The 22,225-nt window shown below is 53.3% G+C and overlaps 1 protein-coding gene across 3 annotated transcripts in view; it reads left to right on the top strand.

The window, feature by feature from the left end:
• LASP1 (LIM and SH3 protein 1) overlaps nt 1-22,225 on the top strand; it is a 31,079-nt gene that overhangs the window by 8,655 nt on the left and 199 nt on the right. The window contains exons 3-7 of one of the 3 annotated variants that reach the window (XM_010163736.2): nt 10,215-10,299; nt 18,152-18,259; nt 21,558-21,714; nt 21,835-21,936; nt 22,216-22,225. The exon at nt 22,216-22,225 is cut by the window's right edge and continues 199 nt beyond it. In XM_010163736.2, the coding sequence (XP_010162038.1) occupies nt 10,215-10,299; nt 18,152-18,259; nt 21,558-21,714; nt 21,835-21,936; nt 22,216-22,225 (462 nt within the window). Of the gene's footprint in view, nt 1-10,214; nt 10,300-18,151; nt 18,260-21,557; nt 21,715-21,834; nt 21,943-22,215 lie in introns of all 3 variants that reach the window. The other 2 variants (XM_029083960.1, XM_010163737.1) reach the window with 2 other exon arrangements.

Here is a 22,225-nt window from a genome sequence, read left to right as displayed (position 1 = left end):
AACAACTGTGTTGCTGGGACAGAGTCCAGGTGTTTATCCCATGCTTTATTTGTGCCGGGTTTCTGGATGAGGAGAGCTGCCTTTCTGTCCTGGTTGTGCACACTTTGTGTGCCGTGGAGCTCAGAACAGACTCTGCTTTTTGTCTTGGAGTGAATGAAACCTGGGTTCCACATACGCTGGAAGGACCCCCCAACACACATGGCTTTGAGGAGCTGGGGGGTATGGGGTGCTCCTGCTTCCCCTCTGCTGTGTCTGATGCATCTTCTGTGGGGGAGAGGAGATGTGGTATGTGGGAAAGCTCTCCTGAGTAATGCCATGATTTCATGGCTGGAAATGTTGGTGAATCCTCTTTGTGGTGGAGCCTCTGCTTTATAAGGTGTTTGGGGATGACTTGCTCCAAGTGTCTTCCATGTACCAGGGCTTGATGGGGAGACCTCTCACCACTGACACTATTCCTCCTGGAAAACCAAAATCCTTCTGTAGAGCTTTGCTACCCTCCTTCCACCCCATCTGTGGTTGTGATCTCCTCTCCATGGCTGGAGACCAGTTCAAACCAGTGATGCCTTTGTTTGCACAACCCATTTACAGGTGAAGCCTCTGCAGAAGGGGTGAGGGGAAATCTCACTGTGACTCTTTGCTGGTAACTCCTCTCCCTCCTGGGCTCACCCTGCATTGCCATGTTGCTCCTTTCCAATAGCCCCAGGTCTTCTCCACCCAGCAGATGTTCCCCAACTGTTCCTGGAGTTAGGAGGAGCAAAATATGTGCTTGGTGCCTGCTTATTGTTAAAGATTAAACCATCTCATCTTAGCAAAGCAGATGGTAGGTGAGCTTGTTCTCTAACAACACTATCCCCCATAGCCAGGGTGTGCTGCATCAGTGGGTGAGGGTCTTCCTGCTGTCCCCGATCATCCTGCTCAGGGTGGGCTTGTGGGTTCGGGCAGAGCTCCAGGGCTTGGGCTGAGTCTGAGTGAGAGCTGCCCAGCGTTGACCTTGCTGGGGGGGACAGGCACAGGCTGCAGATGAATGTTGACTTTCCTGAACTTGCTTATCCATGCCTGGGGCCAAGAAACCTTGTGGAAAAACCCAGCTCTGTGATGCCTGTTCTGTTCCCATCAATAGCGGTGGGGGGAGGACAGGACAGGAGCTGCTCTGTTTTGGGGGGTGGATCAGGGATGGCAGGGAGGAGCAGCATGACAAGCAGGAGCCCTTTCCAGAAGTTACTTCTGACTTCACAGCTTGGCACCCCCTCTTCTCCTGAGTTCACATGAAATCTTTCCGTTCTGGGTTAAAGCAGGTTTATGAAAACAGGCTGGTTTTGACTGGGGCAGTGTGCTGCTCTGTAACACCCTCCAGCACTGCTGGCAGAGCCTTTGGGGTGGGATGGGGGTGAGGTGGGTGATGCCTGCACTGATGGAGAGCTCAGCAGACCCTGCTCCCCACTGCCCTGCACCAAGACAGCTGTGCCAGAGCTGGCAGCGATGGGTTTTACTTCTCCATCCACCTCCAGCCCTGTGCCAGCCTGGCACCAGTATGCTGGGGGGAGGAAATGGGAAGCTCTTTGAGAAACACTTTCCTACAAAGTGGTGCTCTGAGTTGTATTTTCGAGGCAGGCTGGGAGCAGATGCTGGGAGAAGGCAGCAGCTGCACACGTGGAGGGCTGGCCCAGCCATTTTGGCAACTTCTCCCTGAAAATGTTGGGAGGAACTGAAGCCTTTCCCTGCAGCCTGCTCTTTTAGAGTAGGATGTTTGCAAGCTCTCCACAAAACAGTGTGGTGCTGCTTTTATTATTAAAAAAAGAACAGTTTATTTTTTTTTTTTTTTAAGCTTGTCCCCAAGAATCAGCAACTCTTTGAAAGGCAGGATGTGAACTTGGGAGCTTTCTGGCAGAGCAGAACCTATTGCTTCCTTTGTTTAACTCTTCTTTTCCAAAACTCTGATCCATCTGCACAAAGGTGACTGTCACCTCTCAGGGGTGCAGGTTTGTGGGTGAGGAAGGGGATGGTGAATTTGCATCCAGTGCTAAAAATCTCTGCTGCTTCTTGCTGGACAAATCTGCCAAAAGCATTTGCTTAAAGCAGCCTGTATTGAATCCAAACAACACTTTGAGCTGGAGAGGCTCTTCTAAACACTCAAATCATCTCACACATGAGCTGTGGTGTAAACTGGCCTTGCTGGAGGAACAGATACGGGTTTGAGTCATGCTGAGGACGCTGAGTTTGGGTCCTGTCACTCACAGCCCTGCACAGTTGGCTCTTGGTGGAGCAGCTCGATGGTGCTGTGCTGCACTTCAAGAAGTTTTCACAGCTGTGTCCCACCAGTCTCTTTATTGAGGTTTAACTCTATTTCCAGCTTGTGTGAAGCTCCAAAGGCAGAAGTTCAAGTGCTGCCACTTAACTTGGCTTCCTGGGAATGCCATTCTCTGGGACAAATGGTGCTTTTTAGGGCAGGACTGGGATGTGATGGGGTGCAAGTGCTTGGAGATTCACATTGGTCTGGAGGCGAGATTGCTGGCAAACCCTTCACCTGCTGCTCTGGGAAGGTGAAAATACTGCCCAGGTGCCATCAACTTATGGGTCACAAGGAAACTGGGACCAAGGTGGGAGTATGGGGCTGTTTCTGGTCAGTGTACAGGGAGGAGGGGTCTGTGTTTGCTTTCTAAGGTCCCTGCTAAAGGAGGTTCCTACCTTAGCCTGGCCTTTGGTCCTGCAGCTACTGCTCGTGGTTCCTCAAATGAACCAGGTGAGCTCTGCCACAGCTGTGCCAGGGTGTCCATAGTGATGGTGGGGAAAGGCAGAGCTGTTTGGGGAAGGATGGTGAGATACATGGAGCAGACAGACCCTTCTCCTGTGGGAACTCGCTGTTAACAACGAGGGGAACCTTCATCTGCCTCACGGTGTCTGTACTCAAACAGCTCCTAATGCGGGAGCCAGACGGGCTCGATCTGGTCGGCGGAGACTCGATTGACCTGATTTAGTGATGCAACAACAAAAAAAGCCTCGTCTCGTGTGGCTGTGGCTGGAACAGCACAGCCTTGCTGGGGATTTTGCCAAGGGCTCGTACGCAGGGTCTTCTGTCAGCTATAAAGCTCCTCTTTTTGGAGAAGAAACTCTGTGCCTGGGGTTTTTGTGGGGTTTAGAGGGTGGTGAGCAGCCACCCCCTCTGTGGATGGCACCTACCTGGCTGGAGGTGCTGCTGTGATGCAGAAAGTAAAGGGATCGGGGCTGTTTGTCTCTGGGGGGGGCAGATGCTGCACAGGGCAGGCAGTATCAGGGCTGTCACTGCCATCACTGTGCTCCTCCCCTCCATAGCTGGCTGTTCCGTTATTTTACATTATTTTGGAATCACAGTGGCTGGAAAAGAACTTTAAGATCATTGTGTCCAACCATAAACCCACCACTAACAGTTCCTCCTCTAAAACATGTCCCCAAGCACCTTGTCTACCCATCTTTTAAATCCCAGCAGGGAAGGTGACTCCACCACCTCCCTGGGCAGCCTGTTATTTTGCAGTGTGTGAAATCTGGGGTGGCTTTTCTTAGCATCTCTCCCGATGGGTGTAATCACCTGAGCTCTTGTGGAGCAGCAGATTAAAGGGGGTATTTTTCTATCAACCCTGAGCAAGGATGTGATGCTGCCAGTGCCGGAGCCTTCGCTCCATCACGTGTCCCTCTGCCCCACATCCTCATGTGCTGCTTGGCTTAATCTGACAGCAGCCCCCTGAGGCGGGGGATGGAGCTGGGGGGAGGGATCCCCTGTGTCCCATTCGTTAAACTCTTAATCAGGCAGAGGATGGATGCCAGCAGTCGCTGTGAGGAGAGACCCTGAAGTGTGAAGCCAACCCACCAGCTGTCTGGTGGCTCTGTCCCTGTGACCAGCAGGCTCTTCTCCATCAGTTGTTAAAGTAATCCAGGGATGATGGAGCAGCTGTGGGAATGCTGAAGGCTGGACACCCACCCTGCCTGGGCTCCACACCCCTCCTGCTTCACAGCCACCACCTCAGCTACTGCAGCATCACCAAAGCACCAGCTGGTCCCTGAAACTCACTGAAACTTGGCTCCTTTTCTGCTTCACCCTCCTGCATCCCCAGACCCCTCGGGCAGGGAAAACACCATGATACTCCTGCCAAAAGAGGAGCAAAGCGCTTGGATCCTGTTGTAGCATCAACCAGAAGTAGGAACCAGAGGCACCTCCCTCCAGGCAGCTCACACGGGTGTTTTTTTTTTCCCCCTGGCTCCTATTTGTTCTCGAAAGGTTACTGGTTTTTGCCTGAATAACTATTACTTAGCAGCAGACTTTACACAAATGTCACATCTAAGGGTGCGTGGGACTAATTATTTCCTTGCAGTTTTGTCAGAAGAGGGATGGTTTGAAGCAGCTTCCACTGTTTATCTTCTTGAGCTGCTTGTGCCTGAAGCTGGTGGAGCCAGGAGGGTTTTTCTAATGACCCTTCAGGGCTCCATTTTTCCATTAATGTGACTTTTGTTCCCTGTGTGGTTCTCTACCTGTTGCTCTAACTTAGGAAACGAGTGTGTCTGAGGGAGCAAAGGGCATCGAGGCAGGGGTGCCTGTGTCACAGGAGGGCACACCAGTGTGACACTGGCAGGGGACCTGCTGGCAGTGGCCAGATGAGCTTTTGCAGTGTGATCCCTTCCTCTTCCTCCATGGACTTTGGGTTCAGTGCTGCTATGGTAGGCACCAAAATTCTTGCTGATTCCAGTTCTGGAAGCCTTTGGCTCTGGTCCTGGCTGGTGAGGATGGTTGTTCCATAACTGCACGGGTGGGTTTGGCATCTGTTGTTCATGCGTCTTCTGAAAGAACCAGGCAGGTTGAGCAATAAACACCCTCCCCCTTCCCTGCTTCCCCAGCCAAGACCTATTTCTGGTGACGGTTGGGGGAGGGCAGCGAGGACCCACAGCTCCTTCCTCAGCTTTCCCCTGTGAGAACGGGGAGAACCTGATCTGCTCCACCACGAGACCACCCCACACGAGGAGGGACCAGCTCGTTCCCACGCAGGCGCTGCCTCCCGCCCTCCCAACCCCAGCCAACGCACTCGCTGCCTTCTCATTAAGATTTAATTTATTGCTGACTATTACTGTGGCTGATTCTCATGCATAGGAGATGAGTTTTCCCCTCTCTGGTGTGTGGCAGGGATCTGGGTGTCCCTCTTGCTGCTCCTGCATCAGGAACCCCCTGGCCTTAAATCCTCCAAGGACTGAAATGCCTTTTTTTTTCTCTCTCTCTCTTTTTTTGTTAACCAGGAATATCTCATGAGCTGGGGAGAAAAGCAAAGCTGAATCTTAGGGGAAGACACTCAACTTGTGTGTTTCATCCCACGCCTAACGCAGATCACAACAGTCTGTAGGGGCTCCAGGCTGCATAAAAAGCTGCTGATTTATTTTTTTTTTTTCCTCAAAAATCTAACAGAAGGGGAAACCTAATTCTAGCTTGGTTGGTGTGGTCTATGGTATCTCTTCCTCTTCCTCACTAGACTGGCTGTAGCAGGGCACAGCCATGGGTACAGTGTTCCTGTAAATGCCAGAAGCAGGGTTGTTCCCTGTCTTCTTTCAGATTATTTTAGTTTTTCTCTGCTTTTCATCCATCGCTTTTCAAGTTTCTGAGCTTCACAGGGATGAATTTCTCCATTTCCAGCCCTCTCAGTGACTGGGGTTTCCCTCCTCCCTTCATCCCAAGGCTGCTGTCGGGGACTTGTCTTCTCCCAAGCATTATTAGCATGCCCAGGGCATGGGATGCGGTTGCCATGGCAATGGGATGATTTCAGCTGGCAGCACCAGCCGATAGTACGGGAACCACAGCTCTGCCTGGCCGTGCACACCACTTAAAAATTGCATTTGCCCTTCATAGGTGCTGTGTGTCTCCCTGTGTGTTTTCCCTGCCAGCAGCCCTCCATCCCTGTGTCCTTCAGGGGATGGAGCTGGTAAAATTAAAATCTCTGTAAAAGCTGCTGCTGAGCAGCAGGAAAAATCCTCTGGATTTACAAAGACCCCAGGCAGTGGTGGTGGTGGCACTTGGTCCTCCTTGTAGGACTGGGACAGAGCTCGGTTCCTGTCTGCATGGCCGGTGTCTTGTTAGACCTGAATGGAGAATTGGTGACCTGGGAGGGCACTGGGGTTTTGAGCTGTTTGTACTGAGAAGGTGCCTTTGTTTTCTTTGACCTTGGTATAAGTCAGTTGGTGACTTCCAAGAAACTCAGGAAAGGGCTCCAGGATGTGAGCAGTAAAAAAGAGATGAGTGTCAGGACTATCCTCTTGTGCCCCTGTGAGCTGGGCAGTGCACTTATTGGATTAACACTGGTGTTAATTAAGCCCCAGCTCCTCCAGCAGCTGCCTCATGGCACTTGGGTTTGGACAAAAAAGATTTTAAAATGCCTATTTCCTGGTGATGGTGTTTGCTCCTGGCTCTGCCCAGCAGGAACCAGCCTCCCCATAGCTGTAACTCTTCAGAAGGGGAAAGGACTCATCCCTGTGTAACTGCAGCCCCCTTTGGCACGTGCCACCTTGGCCACCAAATCTTGTTGACTACTAAAAAGGGCTTTTTGTCATCTTTGTGATGACAAAAGGGCCTGCTTCCTTCACTGCTGTCTCTTCAAGGTATGAATGCAGCAGGATTTGGTCCCAAAGTGCCTTACACTGATTTATTCCTTCTTCAGCATCCCTCACCCCTGCAGCAGTTGCTGAGCCTTTGCCGAAGTGTGAATCAGGATAGTGCCCACCCAGACACCCACACTCCAGTGGCACCAGCTGCTGGAAGAGCAAAAGCTCTGCCCAGAATGTCCAGAGAGCTAAAATAAATGGCAAACCCATGTCCAGTTCTGCAGTGTGGTGTCTACCCGGTGTCCTGGTGAGCGCAGGACCCTCCTGGAAAATCAGGTTTTATCATTATTAGAGTCTTAATGCAGGAATTTCTCTGCAGCATGCCACAGGCAGCAGCTTGGTGAAATATCTGCCTTGATGTTGTATCCCAGTGTGAAGCTTTGACACATCAGTGCCCCAAGGTAGTGGGGAAGGGAGCCTGAGCACACAGGATTATATCCCCTCTAATCAGATTAATCTAAACAGAGATTAAGCTATAGCCTCCAAGCAGCCAGTGATCTGTTGTTTGTGTAAAACTGATCCTTGTCCTTTTTGATCTTGCTGCTGGATGTCTGGAGGGGCTGTGGAGGGTTAATTTGGGCTTAGTTGGTGTGGGTACAGCTGTGTCCTCTGTGCTCCCCTACACACTGGTGAAGGATGAGAGTGGGCTGGGGTCTTGTGGCTGATACCCATCAGATGCTCATGGGATGACTGGGGGTGGGCAGAGTATTTCCCAACTGTCTGGGACCCTGGTTTTGACTCCCACCCTCCTCAGAGCAGCTGGGATGGTGATGATGGACTGTGGCAGGGGGTGATGTCCAGCAGGACAAGACCTGGAGCAGGGAGGTGGTGATGGTGTATTTTTTGGGTGGGTTCCTGTGCTGTGCAGGGCTGGGGAGGGGGGCAGGCAGCGAGCTGCTGCTTGCTGAGTTGTCTTTTCCCCTTTCTGCCAACCACATCTGCATTGTTTGGTTTCTCTGTGTGTAGCAGGGGGGGTTCTCTTTATTTTTTCAGTGAGGCTGAGGCAGCTATTTTTATTCTTGAGTTTCCTGCATTGCTGCTTTACCGAGGTATGTGCTGCTCTGGCAGGTCTGTGGTTGTCTATCTGTTGCTGTCCTGCCCTGACAGCACAGCTGGAAGGCAGCAGCTTTTGCCCAGACTCCTCCACGTGCAGCTGTTTTTCTGCTCATTTACCCTCCTTTGACCACATTTTGGTTTGCTGTGGGCAGAGGTGCTAATGCTGCTTCTCTAAATAGATAATTGCTAATGCTGGAGCACACAAGCTCCCAAAGTGCAGCTCAGGGGCTTCTTAAGACCCACAAAAACCTGTTTCATGTGGTCTGGGAGGGGACAGGAGCTGCAGCATCTCTCAAGACCCACAAAAACCTGTTTCATGTGGTCTGGGAAGGGACAGGAGCTGCAGCATCTCCTAGTTTGCTGCATAGTGAGGGGAGAGCTTGGTTCAGCCACCAGTTGGGCTACATGGATGGAGATGTGGGAACTGGAGGCTGCACAGTCTGAGTTCCAGCCCTGAAACTGGGGTCAGGGTTGTGCTTGAAGCCTTCAGATCCCTCAGAGTGAGTGAGACCTCCCAGTTGTCCTTTGCAAGGAGCTGTTTTCAATGAACTGCTTTGTCCTGGTTGCCTCTTAGAAGAGGTGTGGTGAGGGGACAGTGGGGTTGCCTGGCTTTGCAGAAGAATTTATCCAAGTTCTTGCATGTATCTGAAAGTGAAACTGAGCTGCAGCATGATGTGCTGTCCTGATGCCACGTGTGTGTTCAGCGTTGAACCAGGGTGATGCTGATGCTGCCTCTGCCCATCACCCACTCTCTGCACCAGGAAGGAACTGTCCTCAAACCCAACCATCTGTTTCTGCCACCAAATTTGAGAATCCTGCTCAACTCTTGTGAAAGAGAAACCTCTGACCCTTTCACGAGGCAGTTTTTCCCCTTCTCACTCTCTGCATTATAAACCTGAAGTGCTGCTGTGGGACATCTTTGGTTTCTTTGCCATCCCAGGAGAGCAGTTGCCATCTGCTCAGGGTCAGGTTTCCTCTCTGGGCATTTCCTGGGGAGTGTTGTCCATGAAGAGCTTCACCTCCACAGCAACCAGCACTGAGCAGTCTGGAAATGTTCTTCTTGCGAACAGTTTCCTCTGCACCACTTGTAGACCTCCAGATACAGCGAGGCTGCCACAGATGTGGCAGGGGAGGGTGAGGTTGGCCATGAGGAAAAGGTTCTTGAGGCAGAGGGTGGTGGAGCACTGGCACAGGCTCCCCAGGGAGGTGCTGATGGCACCAAGCCTGACAAGATGCCAGCAGCATTTGGCCAAGGCCCTGAGGGACATGGTGTGAATGTTGGGCTTGTCCTGTGCAGGAACATGAGTTGGATCCATCATCCTTGTGGGTCCCAACTCACAACATTCTGTGATCTGGCCATGGGTGAGAGCATCTTCTGTGATGTGGGATGTACCTGACCCTGAGTGAAGCACCAGCACTGGGACCTGCGTGGTAAAGCATCATGGTGTGGGGACTGACCCTGCCACTTCTTGGTGGTGTGAGAGACACTAGTAATTGCCATCAGGTCTGGTCAAGCCTGGCTGAAGGTGTCTGTGCACAGAACCTCCCCTGTTAGAGCAGCAATTTGCCTGTTACTATTTTCTGTCTGCTGGACATGGGAATGGCCATGTGAAGTTCACCCCAATGGATGGGGCTTGTAGTCACCTCCAGCTTTAGGATGAGATATTTCTTCTCTTCCCAGTACTTGAGTTCTTCTAACTGTTAATTGCTGTTGTCTATAGCAAAGGCTGCGTGTGCTTTCAGAAACTGCTCTGTGGCACTAAAGAGCAAGAGCTGGACCAGGATGGGGGGGTCTCCTGCTTTACACTCCCATCCCAGGCATGTCCTAAGGATTCACTGAGCTGGAGCAGATAAGAGCAGCCTGCACCCCAAGATGGGCACCGTTATGCTGACATGGTTTATATCAGGGTCCTGATACTCTGCAGTCCCAGGAAACTATAACATGAGGCTTGTGTGGGTGAAACTTCAGTAAAATAAGCAAATAAAACCACCCCGCTCCCCTCTGACCCTTCGCAGCTGAACCAGTGAAACGGGCAAAGTCATCGTAAAGCAAAGTGTGAGCAGCATCTCCTTGGGCTGATGTCACCCTGAGGACTCTGTAATGACAAACTGAAGATGTGTTAAGGTCTCTCCAGAAATCAAACAGCCACAAACCTGGAATGGTTGTGTCTCTTGGGGTAAAAAAACAAACAAACAAACAAAAAAAAACCAAACAAAAACCAACAACCTCCTCTTTCCCCTTTTTTTGATCAAACTGTTGATGAAGTTTAGCTGAAATTAAAATAATAGATTGGGAGAGAACCCAGTGAGCCCAGTGAGGAATGTGTATGTGCTGGGGAAGGGCTCAGGCACAGGGAGAAATCCCCACATCCCAAGTGCTAAACCCACGGGCTGGGTATCTGCAGCCCTGGCTGCGCTGCTGCTGCTGCTGCTCACCATGATGTTCTGCACTGGGATCTCCTGGGAGCTGCTGCTGGTGGAGGGGTGGATGGGAGAGGACAGTGAGCGTGTGGGATCAGTGTCACTAACAATGTCCCTTCTCTCTGCAGACACTACCCGAAGCAGTCCTTCACCATGGTGGCAGACACCCCCGAGAACCTGCGTCTAAAGCAGCAGAGCGAGCTCCAGAGCCAGGTGAGCGCCTGGGTCCCTCCTCACCTGGAGCTGCTGTACTTTGTCCCATCACCCCACGTTCCCCCCGTGCTCTGGTGCTTTCCTACGCCCTCGCACAAAGGAGGGAGAGGCAGGTTTGGGGTGTGGATCCTTCCTCTTGGGTCTCACCCATCTCAGCTGTGTTTGCTCTTCTCTTCATCTGTGGCTGCTGAGACCTCCTGGAGGTGGGAAGGGTCCAGCCAGGCAGTCGGCCATTCCCAGTCCATCCAGTTTACATTTTCCCTGCTCCCATCCAGCCCCACAATCAGATGAAATGGCAAATGGCCTCATCTGGACAGGCATTGACTCTCTAGGCGAGTATTTCAGGTAAACCCAACTCTTGTAGGGCTTGAAAGCTCTGGCAAGCAGAAATAAACAGATAGAAGGGATAACGACTGGCACAGAGGAGGATTTCTTTCTCTTGTGGGAAGGGAAGAGCCTGTTTGAGACGGGTGTTGTCCAGACACGTCCCATTTTATGCCCTGAAGGTGTCCCTGGATCAGCAAAAGTCCCCAGCCTTGATGTACAGCTGTGGGCTGGGTTCTTGTGCTGGTATCTTCTGATGTTGTGGTGGGAACTGCTTGGCTCTTGGTCCCTTGGGTGGGCCAAGGAGCAATCCCTGGTTTCCTTCTCTTGCTCCAAGACACTGAGAACAGAAATATGAGCATTGATTTTTTTGCAGAGAAACAGCTGGAAGGGTGAGGTTGGCCCAGAAATGGGCAGCTTTGGTGGGTGACCCTTCTTCATGGGACATTGCTTTGCTGAGAGGCTGTGTTGAAGCATCTGAGGTGATGCCCTGAACCATTGTCGTGAGCTTGGATGTCACAGAACTGCAGACATGTGCTCGGAGTACGCTGCACTGGAATAAAATACATCCAGCGGCAATTCTGGCTTGAGTCAGCGTCTCTCAGGAGAACACAGGATGTGGCAACTGTTCTGGGAATCTATTTAATTTCTTTTTTTCCTTTGAAAAGGAACAAAAAGGGACAAAAAGACCGCCTGGAGTGTTGTCAGCAAGGCGTGCTGGCTCAGCTCAGCACTGTAGCAGTGTTGGTCCTGGGCAGAGAGAGGACAGCACAGGGTTTGCCATGGTGTTTTTGGGGTGAATGGTGGTTTTTGGGGGGGGATCAATGCACTCCCCTCTCTTCTGGGAAGGATGCAGTGACCTTCCTTCTTGCTCTTCCCATTAGCCTGAGATTGTCAGGAGCTGAAAAGCAGATTACCTGGGAATGCATCACGTTGGAGGAGGAGGAGGAACCTCAGGACCTCAGCTCTTAGCAGACAGAGCTGGTGGTGCCCATGCAGCCAGTATGAAGTTTTGAAACCTCTCCTTTTCCAAAGTCTCTTCCTCAGAGCAAGTTGCCCAACAGCTCCTTGGCTTGCACAAGCACAGCCTGGCTCAAGCTTAGAGCCAGAGCTCAGCCTGGGGCTGGCTGTGGGTTTCATGGAGCAGTGAAGGGGACACAGTTGTTTTTCCACAGAAACAATCGAGATATTGCTGCACTGAGCAGCCTGGAGTTTCCAGCCCTGTTTTTACAATGAATTCAGGCTCTTCATTAGTTGTTGCTTATTAAAGGAGACCCTGGGGAGGGAGTGTGTGCTGCTCCCTGGGCTTTTCTCTAACCGGTTGGGACTTTCAGCTCCCTGTGGTGTGTGGGAGGTGGCTGGAGGCAAAGAGGAGGGGATGTCTTTATTCTTTCACACCTGCACCTCCAGAAGTTGGTCACTACAGCTCAGACACCAGCAGGACCTCTGACCCTGAGAGAGAAGCAGCCATGCCCACCTCCTGGTGGTCTCCTGGACTTTGGGGGCTGGAGCTGGGGTAGCACAGGGGTGTAAGAGCGTCTGCATTCCTGGTTGCACATGAACATGAAGAGGAGCTGGGGTGCAGGCAGGGTCTCCCAGGCACCAGTATCCCACCTTTTCAGTGCTGGTCTCATGCTGGGATGAGCTGTGGATTAAGACCTCTCAGAGTGGGAGGGAGAAGGGGGTTCTGGGGGGCTCTGGCTGTTTGGCTGCTGGCAGAGCCCCTGTGGAGCAGGGCCAGGAGGGATTGGATGGATGCAGGAGCAGTGGGAGGGAGGTGGCAAAGCTGATCCAGGTGGAACATGCCAGGCTGAAGTGCCTGAAGCCCTGAGGAGGATAGATCCTAAACACACTTCAGATAAGATCTTAATTCCTCTCTGCCTTTGTTCTGCCTACAAAGGGAGTCTCCTATTTTCCAAGCACCAAACATTTGTATTTCATGAAGCACTTTAGCTAAAGCACCAGCAGCAGCTCTGGTTTATTGACAATCCCTTCTCACTAATTGCAGGAGCTGAGCAAACCCCCGGGGATGGGAATAGGTCACTTCAACCTTTCCAGAGCAGGCAGCAGCGTTCAGTCTTACAAATGAACTGGATGAACTGGAGCTGTGATCTAAGGCAGGGAAAGGCTTGTGGAGAAGGGTTTGCTGGCTCTGCTTTGCAGTGATGACAGCTTACCAGGAGGGTTTCTGCACCAGTTTGCCAGTTCAAGTGCCACCTAAAACAAAAACACATCCTGGCTAACGCTGCTGGGACAGACAGAGCTTGGCACGTGGGGCTGGTAGTGGATTAATAACAGGGTTATGCCAACAGTCACATCTTGCCTTCAGGCTTGCATTGCCCAGCCAAATTCAGCCATGGATGAGCCTTTGGTCCTTGGTGTGAGGCTTCCCTGTGTGCATGTCCCTCTGGAGAAGCTGTGGCTGGGAGCTGTGGTAGGAGAAGGGGAATCACTGGGTCTGTGTCCTCTGTGAGGGATTTTAACTGGTGGAGGGTTGTTACCTGGCAGAAGGACTTTTCATAAGGGCAGTTAATGACAAAACAAGGGGAAATGGGTTTAAGCTGAAAGAGGGGAGGTTTAGATGAGATATTAGGAAGAAGTTCTTCACTGTGAGGGTGGTCAGACAGTGTCCCAGGTTGGCCAGAGAAGCTGTGGCTGCTCCTCCCTGGAAGTGTTCAAGGCCAGGTTGGATGAGGCTTTGAGCAACCTGGTCTAGTGGAAGGTGTCCCTGCTGCTGGCAGGGGGGTTGGGACTGGATGAGCTTTAAGGTCCCTTCCAACCCAAACCAGTCTGGGATTCTATGATGGGAGTGATGCTCTTCAGCAGTTTTGCTGGTTCCTCTGGATCAGAGCTCCTGTGGGGCTGGAGAACTGCTGTTCTTGTGGGTGACCCTGAGGAGGCTGATTCTATATTTCCTCCCACTAAAAATACACCTCCTGTCCGCCTCGGTGTGACTGGAAAAGCTGGTTGTTTGCTGGAGGGTGGGGATGGGGCAGCCGCGTGCCGAGCTGGAGCGGTTTGACGTCGCTCCCGCTGCCTCCGCTATTTGTGTCTGTTGAGAAGGCGTCTTCTGTTCCGGTCAGTGGGAGATGCTGGGTAATGATGTCTTGTGCAGCTAAATGAGTCCCCAAAGTGACAGCTTTGACGCCTGCAGCCTTCTCTTACAGCCCACGTGTGGCAAGAAAATTGCAGGTTCCCGTCCTGTGGCTCCGCTTTCAAGCTCTTAAAACGGGTGGGTTTGGGTGCAGCTCTTCCTGCCGGAGGGTGGAGGCTCCCAGGGTGTGGGAGGCAGGTACCCGTTTGCTGTCCCACATCTGTCACCTCAGGGAGCTGTCGGTGACATTGAGGAGGTGGGCGCAGGGAGGGTTTAATGTGCTTGAGCTGAGACCTGAGGGGTTGTGACACATGGAGGGACGTTCTCCAGCTCCTTTTGGATAACGGGTGGATGCACGAGTTGTTGCTTCTCCTTCCTGTCACAGAGGGAACAATTACTCTGGGAAAATTAATTGTGGATCCCAGTTTATTGTGATGGGATGAGGTGTGGATCTGGCGCTATCTCCATCACTCTGCTCTTTAATACAGCGTGTGGATGAGAAGCAGCTAGGAGCCAGAGTGATGGTCTGGGATGGCAGGAGCGAGGGCTGGGTCCCAGTGTGCTCCCATGCCCTGTGGAATCACGATGGGATGGACTGAGCTGTGAATTTCTGTCCCTTCTTATCACCCAGGGTCACCTGCCATCAAGTTTCCAAGGGAACAGAACCCTGGGAGTGTGGCTGGAGCAGGATTTGTGCCTCTGGAAGGGCAGCCTGTGGGATTCCTCCACAGCTGGGGGTCATGGGTCACCTCTCCCCCCCCAGTGCTGCCTGCCAGGCTCCTGCCTGCACAACCCGCTGCCCTTATAAGGGCAGGGAGAAGCTGAAAGCCGCCTTGTTTCAATGCTTCCTCCCTCCTTTCCGGCCTTCTCACCCAGCCCTGGCCATGGCTGCAGCCTGGTGAGACCCAACCACTCCTGTGCCGAAGCCAGGAAGGGCCGTGGATCCTGTTAAACTGCAAGTCCCCTGCGTGGAGCACAGGGACAGTCCCTGCCTCGTGGGCTCACAGAATTACCTGGAATGGAAAAGCCCTTTAAGATCACCAAGTCCAACCATGAACCCAACACTTACCATGTCCCTCAGCACTATGTCTACACGACTCTTCAATCCCTCCAGGGATGGGGACTCCACCACTGCCCTGGGCAACCCCTTCCAATGCCTCAGAACCCTTTCAGCAAAGAAATTCTTCCTCACATCCCATCTCAACTGCCCTGGCCACAACTGGAGCCCATTTCCTCTTGTCCTGTCCCTTGTTCCTTGGTTGAACAGACCCACCCCCACCTCTCTCCACCCTCCTTTCAGGTACTCTCTTCCTCCCTGCATCACCCCGTGCTCGTGCTGTGGTCTTTTTTCTGTGGCTGGGTGTGCTGGGATACAGGAACCCCAGCTAGCTGCGAGCACCAGCCTCAGACATGGGGTTAGGTTATAGACCTGCCCTCAGATACCAGCATCTTCCACCACAACTCCTGGCTCAGGGCCCCCCTGCAGTCGGGCATCTCCATAGAGCAGATTTTTAGGGCCAACTTCCCGTATCCTTCAAGTTGAGTAAAAAACCAAGGAAGATGGAGGGGGATGGGATTTAGGAAGGTAAAAATACAGAACTTCTCAAAGGAACTGCTTAACCTTGTGATTAGCTTCTCTCTTGGTGACTCTTTATCTTTCTAGCTTGATTTTCTTGCACCCTGTGCACTTGCAGCCAGCACTGGTACCGGGTGCTCCCTCCTTGGGGATGGTTGAGGGAAAATCCCTCTTCTTGTGAGCAGCATCTCCAAGCAGAACAGTGGGGCCAGCATCCCACGCCCAGGCTGCAGAGCTCAGAGGGAAAACAGCCTTTGTGGAAAGCAGAGCAGATAAAGGACAAACACAGCCCCTCTGCCCACCCGTCCCTGTGGCTGAGCAAACTGGGGCTGACTCACCCCCTCCTGATCCCCTGGCTGGGTGTGTGTCATGGGTTTGATGTCACAGCTCTGTAACCTTTGGTTCCTTGTGCTCGATGGTTAATGCTTCGAGGCTGCTCCTTCCTCATTGTTGATGTCTGAGCTGTGTTTTTTACCCCAGCCAGCAAAAGTTGGGTTGGTTTTTTTTCCTCTCCCTCTTATTGCTTCAAGCAAAAGGAGGCTTCTGCCTTGAGATCAGTCTCTCGTGTTCCTCTGATGTGCTTTGGCATCTTGGTTGTATTAATATCCTCCCTGGGTGGACTCTGCAGCCTGGTTCATTAAGCCTTTGCTTTCTACTGTTGCATTAGAGTGAGAAATTGAACGTGACTCATGGATCACACCATTATCTAAGGGTTTCTGTGGTACCCCTTGGCTGTGAAGAAGGTGCTGGAGCTCTGACGTGATTTCAAAGCTTGTGTTTCTCCTGGTTTGCAGGGTGCAAAGAGGAAATGTTGTGTTTGCAAGCAGAGCACCAAGCTCTGGAGTATCTTCACCACTGTAACCCACAGGGCCAGTGCTGAGCTCTCCCGTGTGCCTGCTGGTTCCTGTGGCAGAGCTGGTGTCTGGCATCCCCTCCTGCTCCAGACAAACCCCTCTGAGCTGTGGGCACTGTGGCTTCTGAGGCACTGCAGCCTCCTGGCAGGGCCAGCTGGGCTGTGGGATGCACAGAGTCTCATTTTCCCCTGGAAATCCCTCGTTTCCTCTGTCAGCCTGGACCAGAGCTGGGGCAGGACCTGTTCTGTGATGTGCTGAGTGCCCACAGCCCTGTCTGGCTCCGGTGCTGGAGGGGTCTGACCTGGGCACACCAGTGTGATCCCAGTGCTGCTGTGCCAGATCCCATGCTGGAGCCAGGCAAGGTCATGGCAGAACCTGGATGGCAGCAGAGATGTGTCTTGGCTTCTCCAGAGAATATTACAAAATGTTTGGTAGCTTTTCCTGAAAGGTGTTTCCAGGCCCAGCTGGATGTGCTGCCTGGATGGGAGGCAGATCCATGAGGTCTGAAGGAGCGTCTCCATAGGAGTGAGTGCTGGAGAAATCAGCTTTATCCTGCCCTGCTGCCAGCTCTCTGCCTCTGAGCTTTATCTTGGCACAGCAGGTGAGATCTGCAGGCACAGCCCTTGTCCTACAAACTCTTTCTTTGCTTGGATGAGTGTTTCCCTGCTCGGGGAGTGATGCATTGCCTGCTCTCTCTCCCAGCCTGCTCCATCAAAAACAACTCCTGCTCCACTTCTCCCACTGCCACCAGCTCTGTCCCCTCATCCCCTGCCCTCAGCCTCCCACCAGCCCAAGGAGATGAGCATCGGTCACCACCTTCCACACACAGAGCCAGGCTGCTGTGCCTGTGCTGGTGACACAGGAGCCCTGAGGTTTAATGCGCTCGCGTGAGAAGCAGCGGTGACCTTTTCATTTTAGTGACATTTTAGTGACAACACACGCCTGGCTGCAGAGCACGAGGCGAGCGCCGGGGAGCTGCATCCCTGGGAAGGGCAGTTGTGGTGGCATGTTTGTAGGGTGCCCCTGAGCAGAACTCCTTAAGGCTTTTTTCTCCCCAAATGGGTTGAGGCAGCTCCTGGCAGCTGTTGGTACAAGGCCAGATCCTGGCAGAGAAGAAGGAGGAGGTCAAGGTGTCTGGCTGCACGTCTGCTTCCCCCAGTTTGTGAAAATAGGGCGTCTTTCTGGCTGCTCAGATCTGAAAGTCAGCAAAGCTGCTGTGTCGGGGTGGGCCAGGCAGCTGGGTGCTGCTTCCTCCCCTGTTGGAGCTGTCAAGTCATCCCTTGGGTTTCAGCTTCTGCAGAAGCTGCTTCTGCTTCTGGGTGACTTGGATGGGAGCAGCGGGGACAGCTGGGACCAGGACCAGGAACCCTAGGAGCTGAGGGCTGGGGAGTACGTATGGGCTGTGGTGTGGAGAGCTGGAGATCCCAGTTTTAAAGCTGTGTAGAGTTATATTAAAAAAAAATTAAAATAATAAGAATAAAAAAAGATCCCAGGACTTTTCAGCTCCTGGGTGTGATGGGAAGGAGTGCTGATGTCAGTGTCTGGCAAACAGAAATGTGGATGTCTGTGTTTTACCAGCCTCCACACTCTGGTTTCATTAGGATCTTCTGGGTATATTGCTTCCCAGAGGTGGCTGAACATCCCCTGACATGGAAATCCTCTTGGATGGGTGTAGCTCATAAAATCCTTGGGGCTCTCAAGCCGGCAGCTTGCCACGGGTCAGCTGCTCCGTGGTACGTAACTTGGGTGTGCTGGTGGCCCACAGGAAATTCAAAGTAAACCTGAGTTACCCCAGTCCCTGCTGAAAGAGGAAAAAAGATCAGCAGATGTGTAGGAAGCTGTTTTTGTGCTTCAGCTCTTGGCAATACCCCATTCTGCTGTTACTGGTTATACTGGGAGGGTCTCCTGAGCAAGGCGGAGGCACTGTCAGAAAGCTGCTGTGTCTCATGAAGCACAAGGATCTAAATCTCTTTTGTCTTTTGTTTTCTTTTTGCTTGGACCCAGATTCGTTACAAGGAGGAGTTTGAGAAGAACAAGGGAAAAGGTTTCAGCGTGGTGGCTGACACCCCAGAGCTGCAGAGAATCAAAAAGACTCAGGATCAGATCAGCAACGTGAGTAGCTTCTCATCTCTGTGTGGGATATTGCCGTGACCTTCCTCCCACCAGAGGAGGCTGGGGGGGCTCTGCCCGAGCAGACCCCTCCTCTGATGGCTGCAAACAAGCACACGAGGCTGGGGCATCTCGAAAAACCCAACGGTGTTAATTCTTCAGCCCATTTGCTGGGGCATCTTGTGACCTTCTTGTGTTTTTCCCAGCTCCTCTGTGCTGGCAGATGCTGCAGCTGGATCTGGATGGGTGTCCGAGTCCTTTGCTTCTCCCGCGGTGTGCAAATCCACTTTGATTGTGAGAAGAAAGGAGGGGAGCAGCCGAGAGTGGGGTTTGGTGGGGCAGATATGGACTGGGAACAGTCCCATCCGCTCCTGGTTGTCACCATGACCCACAGTGCGGGTGGCACTGTGGAGTCAGGGCTCACTGGGACCAGCCCTGCACTGCTCCCCAGTCCCTCTCGTGCTCTCTGGCTCGTGTTCATGTGTGGAAACCTCTTCCACACACCTCTTCCTCCTGTCCCTGTGCAGCTGTGACTGTCCTCTGCCAGGTTCCACTTGCCTTCACCCCTCCTGACTCCTGCAAAGCCCTCGCTGTCGGGAGCGTTCGCTGCAGCTGCTGCTGGTTTGTGCCAAGGCTCCGTGCAGTCCCCGGGGTCCCACCACCTGCTGTCACCAACCCCTGGGGCAGGACAGGCAGCATCATCACCTTTCCTACCTACAGCCCATGTCTTGGGGTGGCTGCTGCAAGAGAGCAGCCTTGCAGGGAGCTCCTCAAGGTCCCTTGGCCACGCACAGTGTCCCTCCTGTCATCATCCTGCCTCTGTGGTGATGTGGAGGGGTTCCTGCAGCTGGGGCTGGAGGGGTATCAGAGTCCTTCACTTCTTCCAAGGTGCTCAAGTCCACATTGATTGTGAGAAGCAAGGAGGGGAGCAGCAGCATCTCCATCCTCCCTTGACCTCCTGGAAGGGGAGTTCTGTCCTGTGTCTGCAAGAAGCCCAGCTCTGGGTCTCTAATTTCTGAAAATGAGATTAAAACCATGCCCAGGTTCCATGGCAGCTGGGCTGGCAGCTTGTGCTTCCCCCAGCAGCCTGTGTCCATGTCCAGGTGCTGGTGGTGTATGTGGTGGTACGTGGCAGACGTGGAGGTCTGTGCGTTGCCATGGTGAGTGAGGAGGATGCACACTGGCACGTATAGCTGCGGCACTGGCTGCGGCAGGCGGGGGGTGGATCTGTCCCCTGCCCAGACCTGACCCTGCCCTCCCAGGCGTCGTGGCACGGGAGCCTGTGGTGGCATCTGCCATCAGCAGAACACAGGGAGTTAATTAACCTTTCCCCGTGAGCGAGTCCTGTGTGTTCCTTATCAACCCCCCAGCAGAAGGCTGGGAAGGGAGCGCTGGTTTCTCCCTGACCATCCCTGGAGCTGCAGCTTTACGTGAGAAACCTCTTGGGTGTCCACTGAGCTCTGTGAGCTGCTTCTCCCAGCTCTGTGGAGCCCTGAGCTGTGCCCAGATGGAGAAAACCCCGATGCTCTGGGGTGCTGTGGGGGTGTGAGCCAGAACCCTGAGAGCTGAGGTGATGTGAGATGTGGGGAAAGCCTGTGCTCGAGCTTTGTTATCCTTAAGCAGCCCTACCCCTGGATTGGGAGCTGCCCCCTGCTCTCCCGAGGTGTCCAGGGAAGGAGGGTCTGGGCTTGCAGGAACCCAGGGAGAAGGAGGACAGTGCTTGTGCCCGTGGTGGGAGCTGGCACACAGGCAGGAGCTCACACCCAAACACGAGAATGTCCACAAACCAGGAGGAGGTTGTTTATTCCCTCTTCTTCTGACCCCATTGTGCAGTTCTCTGGCAGGTATTGATCTCTCCTGGGGGATGTTATCTGCACACCAAACCCCAGGATGGACAGCAAGGGCTGGGGAAAGCTGCCTGCTTGGGAAATGGATGTGGCTGGAAGATTTATTTCCCTGGGGGCAGCATCTCGGTGGGTTCTGAGCTGGCAGGAGATGAGCACAGCTTCCCTGCCATGGAGCAGGGCTGTGGTCTTTGTTAGAGAAAGCACCTCTCTTTTTCTTTCTGAGAGAGAATCTGTGGAGGTTTGGGGGCATTAAATAATGAGACCAGCCCGTGTCTCTCTGCTCAACCCCCTTTCACCCTCTCTCGGTCACGGTAGCAGCTTTCAGCAGCTTCCCTGTGGGCATCTGGCTGCCAGCCTGGGCTTGCAGTGACCCACTTAATAAAGACAGAGAAAGCCCAGCTAAGCAGGCAGCGTTTCACTCCCAAGGGTGCAGCTGGGCAGGCACAGGGGGAGCAAAGGGGGCTCACTGGGGCATGAACACCTCCGCAGCACCGAGGTGACCCAAACCACCCTTGGTGGAGGGTGACGATATGGTCAGAAACCATCAGAAATATGAGGATATGGTTGGAAATATGGGGAAACCCTCCTGGCAGTGGGGCTGTGCAAAGCCTGAGCCTCTGAGCACAGGGACACGCTGAGGCTGTCCCTGCTCAGGCTCCCAGGGAGCAGGGTGCTCCCCTTGGGGTGTTCTCCTGCCCAGGATCTGCCTCCTGCCTGTGCCAGGACCCTGCTCCAGTGCCCTTCAGTAAATAACTGTTTAACCAGCAGCCATCCAGGCTCCAGGTGCTTTCCAGTGGCCATACATTCATTAACACAAGTGGCTATTAATTTTTACACCCACGCCTTGGAGGTTGGGTTAACCCTTCCCTCCTCCCCAGGGAGGTGAGGAGGCTCAGTCCCATGCAGCTGGTGGTATCTGCTTTGAGTTTCCTTCAACAAAAAGCCCCAAGGGCCTCTCACTCTTCAATTAAAGAGAAATCTGGGGGTAGATGTTGGATGGTACCTCCTCAAAACCTGCTGTACCCTGCTGTGGGCTGGGGAGTTGCATGCTGAGCTTGGTGTGTGTGGGGTGGACTTCCTCAAGGTGCTTTTGCTCCACGCTCCAGCAACCTGCAGGCTTGAGAGCCTGGTCTTGAATCTCACCACACCTGAAAAAATTGCCTATCCCACCCATAGGACACTTAAACCTCCTCCTTTCTGTGTCACAAGTAGGTCTGAGCAAATGTCCATGGGGAGATGGGTGGGGAAGAAGTCCCCATCCCCCAGGACTGCTGGGGAGGCTGTGAGTTGGCCAACGCTGAGTCCTTGGGAGCAAAAAGAAATGAGGTGGGACAAGGTGAAGGACGTTGCTGGTGCTGAAGAGCTGCTGCCATTGCTGGGGTCTGGGCTCCTGGCTGGTGCTGCAGAACCATCCTGGCTGTGCTCAACGTCTCCTTCCTCTCCTGTCCCTGTAGATAAAATATCATGAAGAGTTTGAGAGGAGCAGGATGGGCCCAAGTCCCAGTGAGGGTGCTGAGCTGGAGCGCAGGAACTCCCAGGAGAGCACCAATTACCGGAGACCCGCGGAGCAGCAGCATCAGCCGTCTCATCACGTCCAACCCACCAACCCAGGTAAGGCGAGGAGCTGAGGGTGTCACAGCCTGTCCCAGTGCGTGGCCCTCTTCTTTCCGAGGGGCTTTGCATGTCCCCCGTGTCCCAGCTCCAGCTGATGGATCCATCTTTCCTTCCCAGTTTACCAGCAGCAGCAGCAGCCGTCGTCTCAGTCTTATGGCTACAAGGAGCCCGTGGTCCCAGCCTCTACACAGCGCAATGCTCCTTCTGGAGGGGGGGTGAGTACAGCCCGGGGGCTCACCCCAACACCAGCCCCCTGGTTTTCACCACCCAGGGGGTCAGGGTTCACCCACTTGCCCCCCCACTCCTGCAGACCATGCAGGGGAAGAGCAGTTTTGAAGGGACTGGTGGGTGTAATGGGTTTCTGCTTGGAACAGCTGGCACCACCATCCCTGTGTTGGGTGAAAACCTCCTGGATTTGGCTCTTGTGTGGGTCTCAGTGTGGCTTTTTGCCTCAGGACCCCCTCGCCCAGGGATGGCAGCTCTGCCCACATGGGGCAGGGCATGGGGA

The sequence above is a fragment of the Antrostomus carolinensis genome, unplaced genomic scaffold (assembly GCF_000700745.2).
Source record: "Antrostomus carolinensis isolate BGI_N321 unplaced genomic scaffold, ASM70074v2 scaffold33882, whole genome shotgun sequence".
Taxonomy (NCBI): domain Eukaryota; kingdom Metazoa; phylum Chordata; class Aves; order Caprimulgiformes; family Caprimulgidae; genus Antrostomus; species Antrostomus carolinensis.
This window is presented reverse-complemented; position numbering and strand designations above follow the sequence as displayed.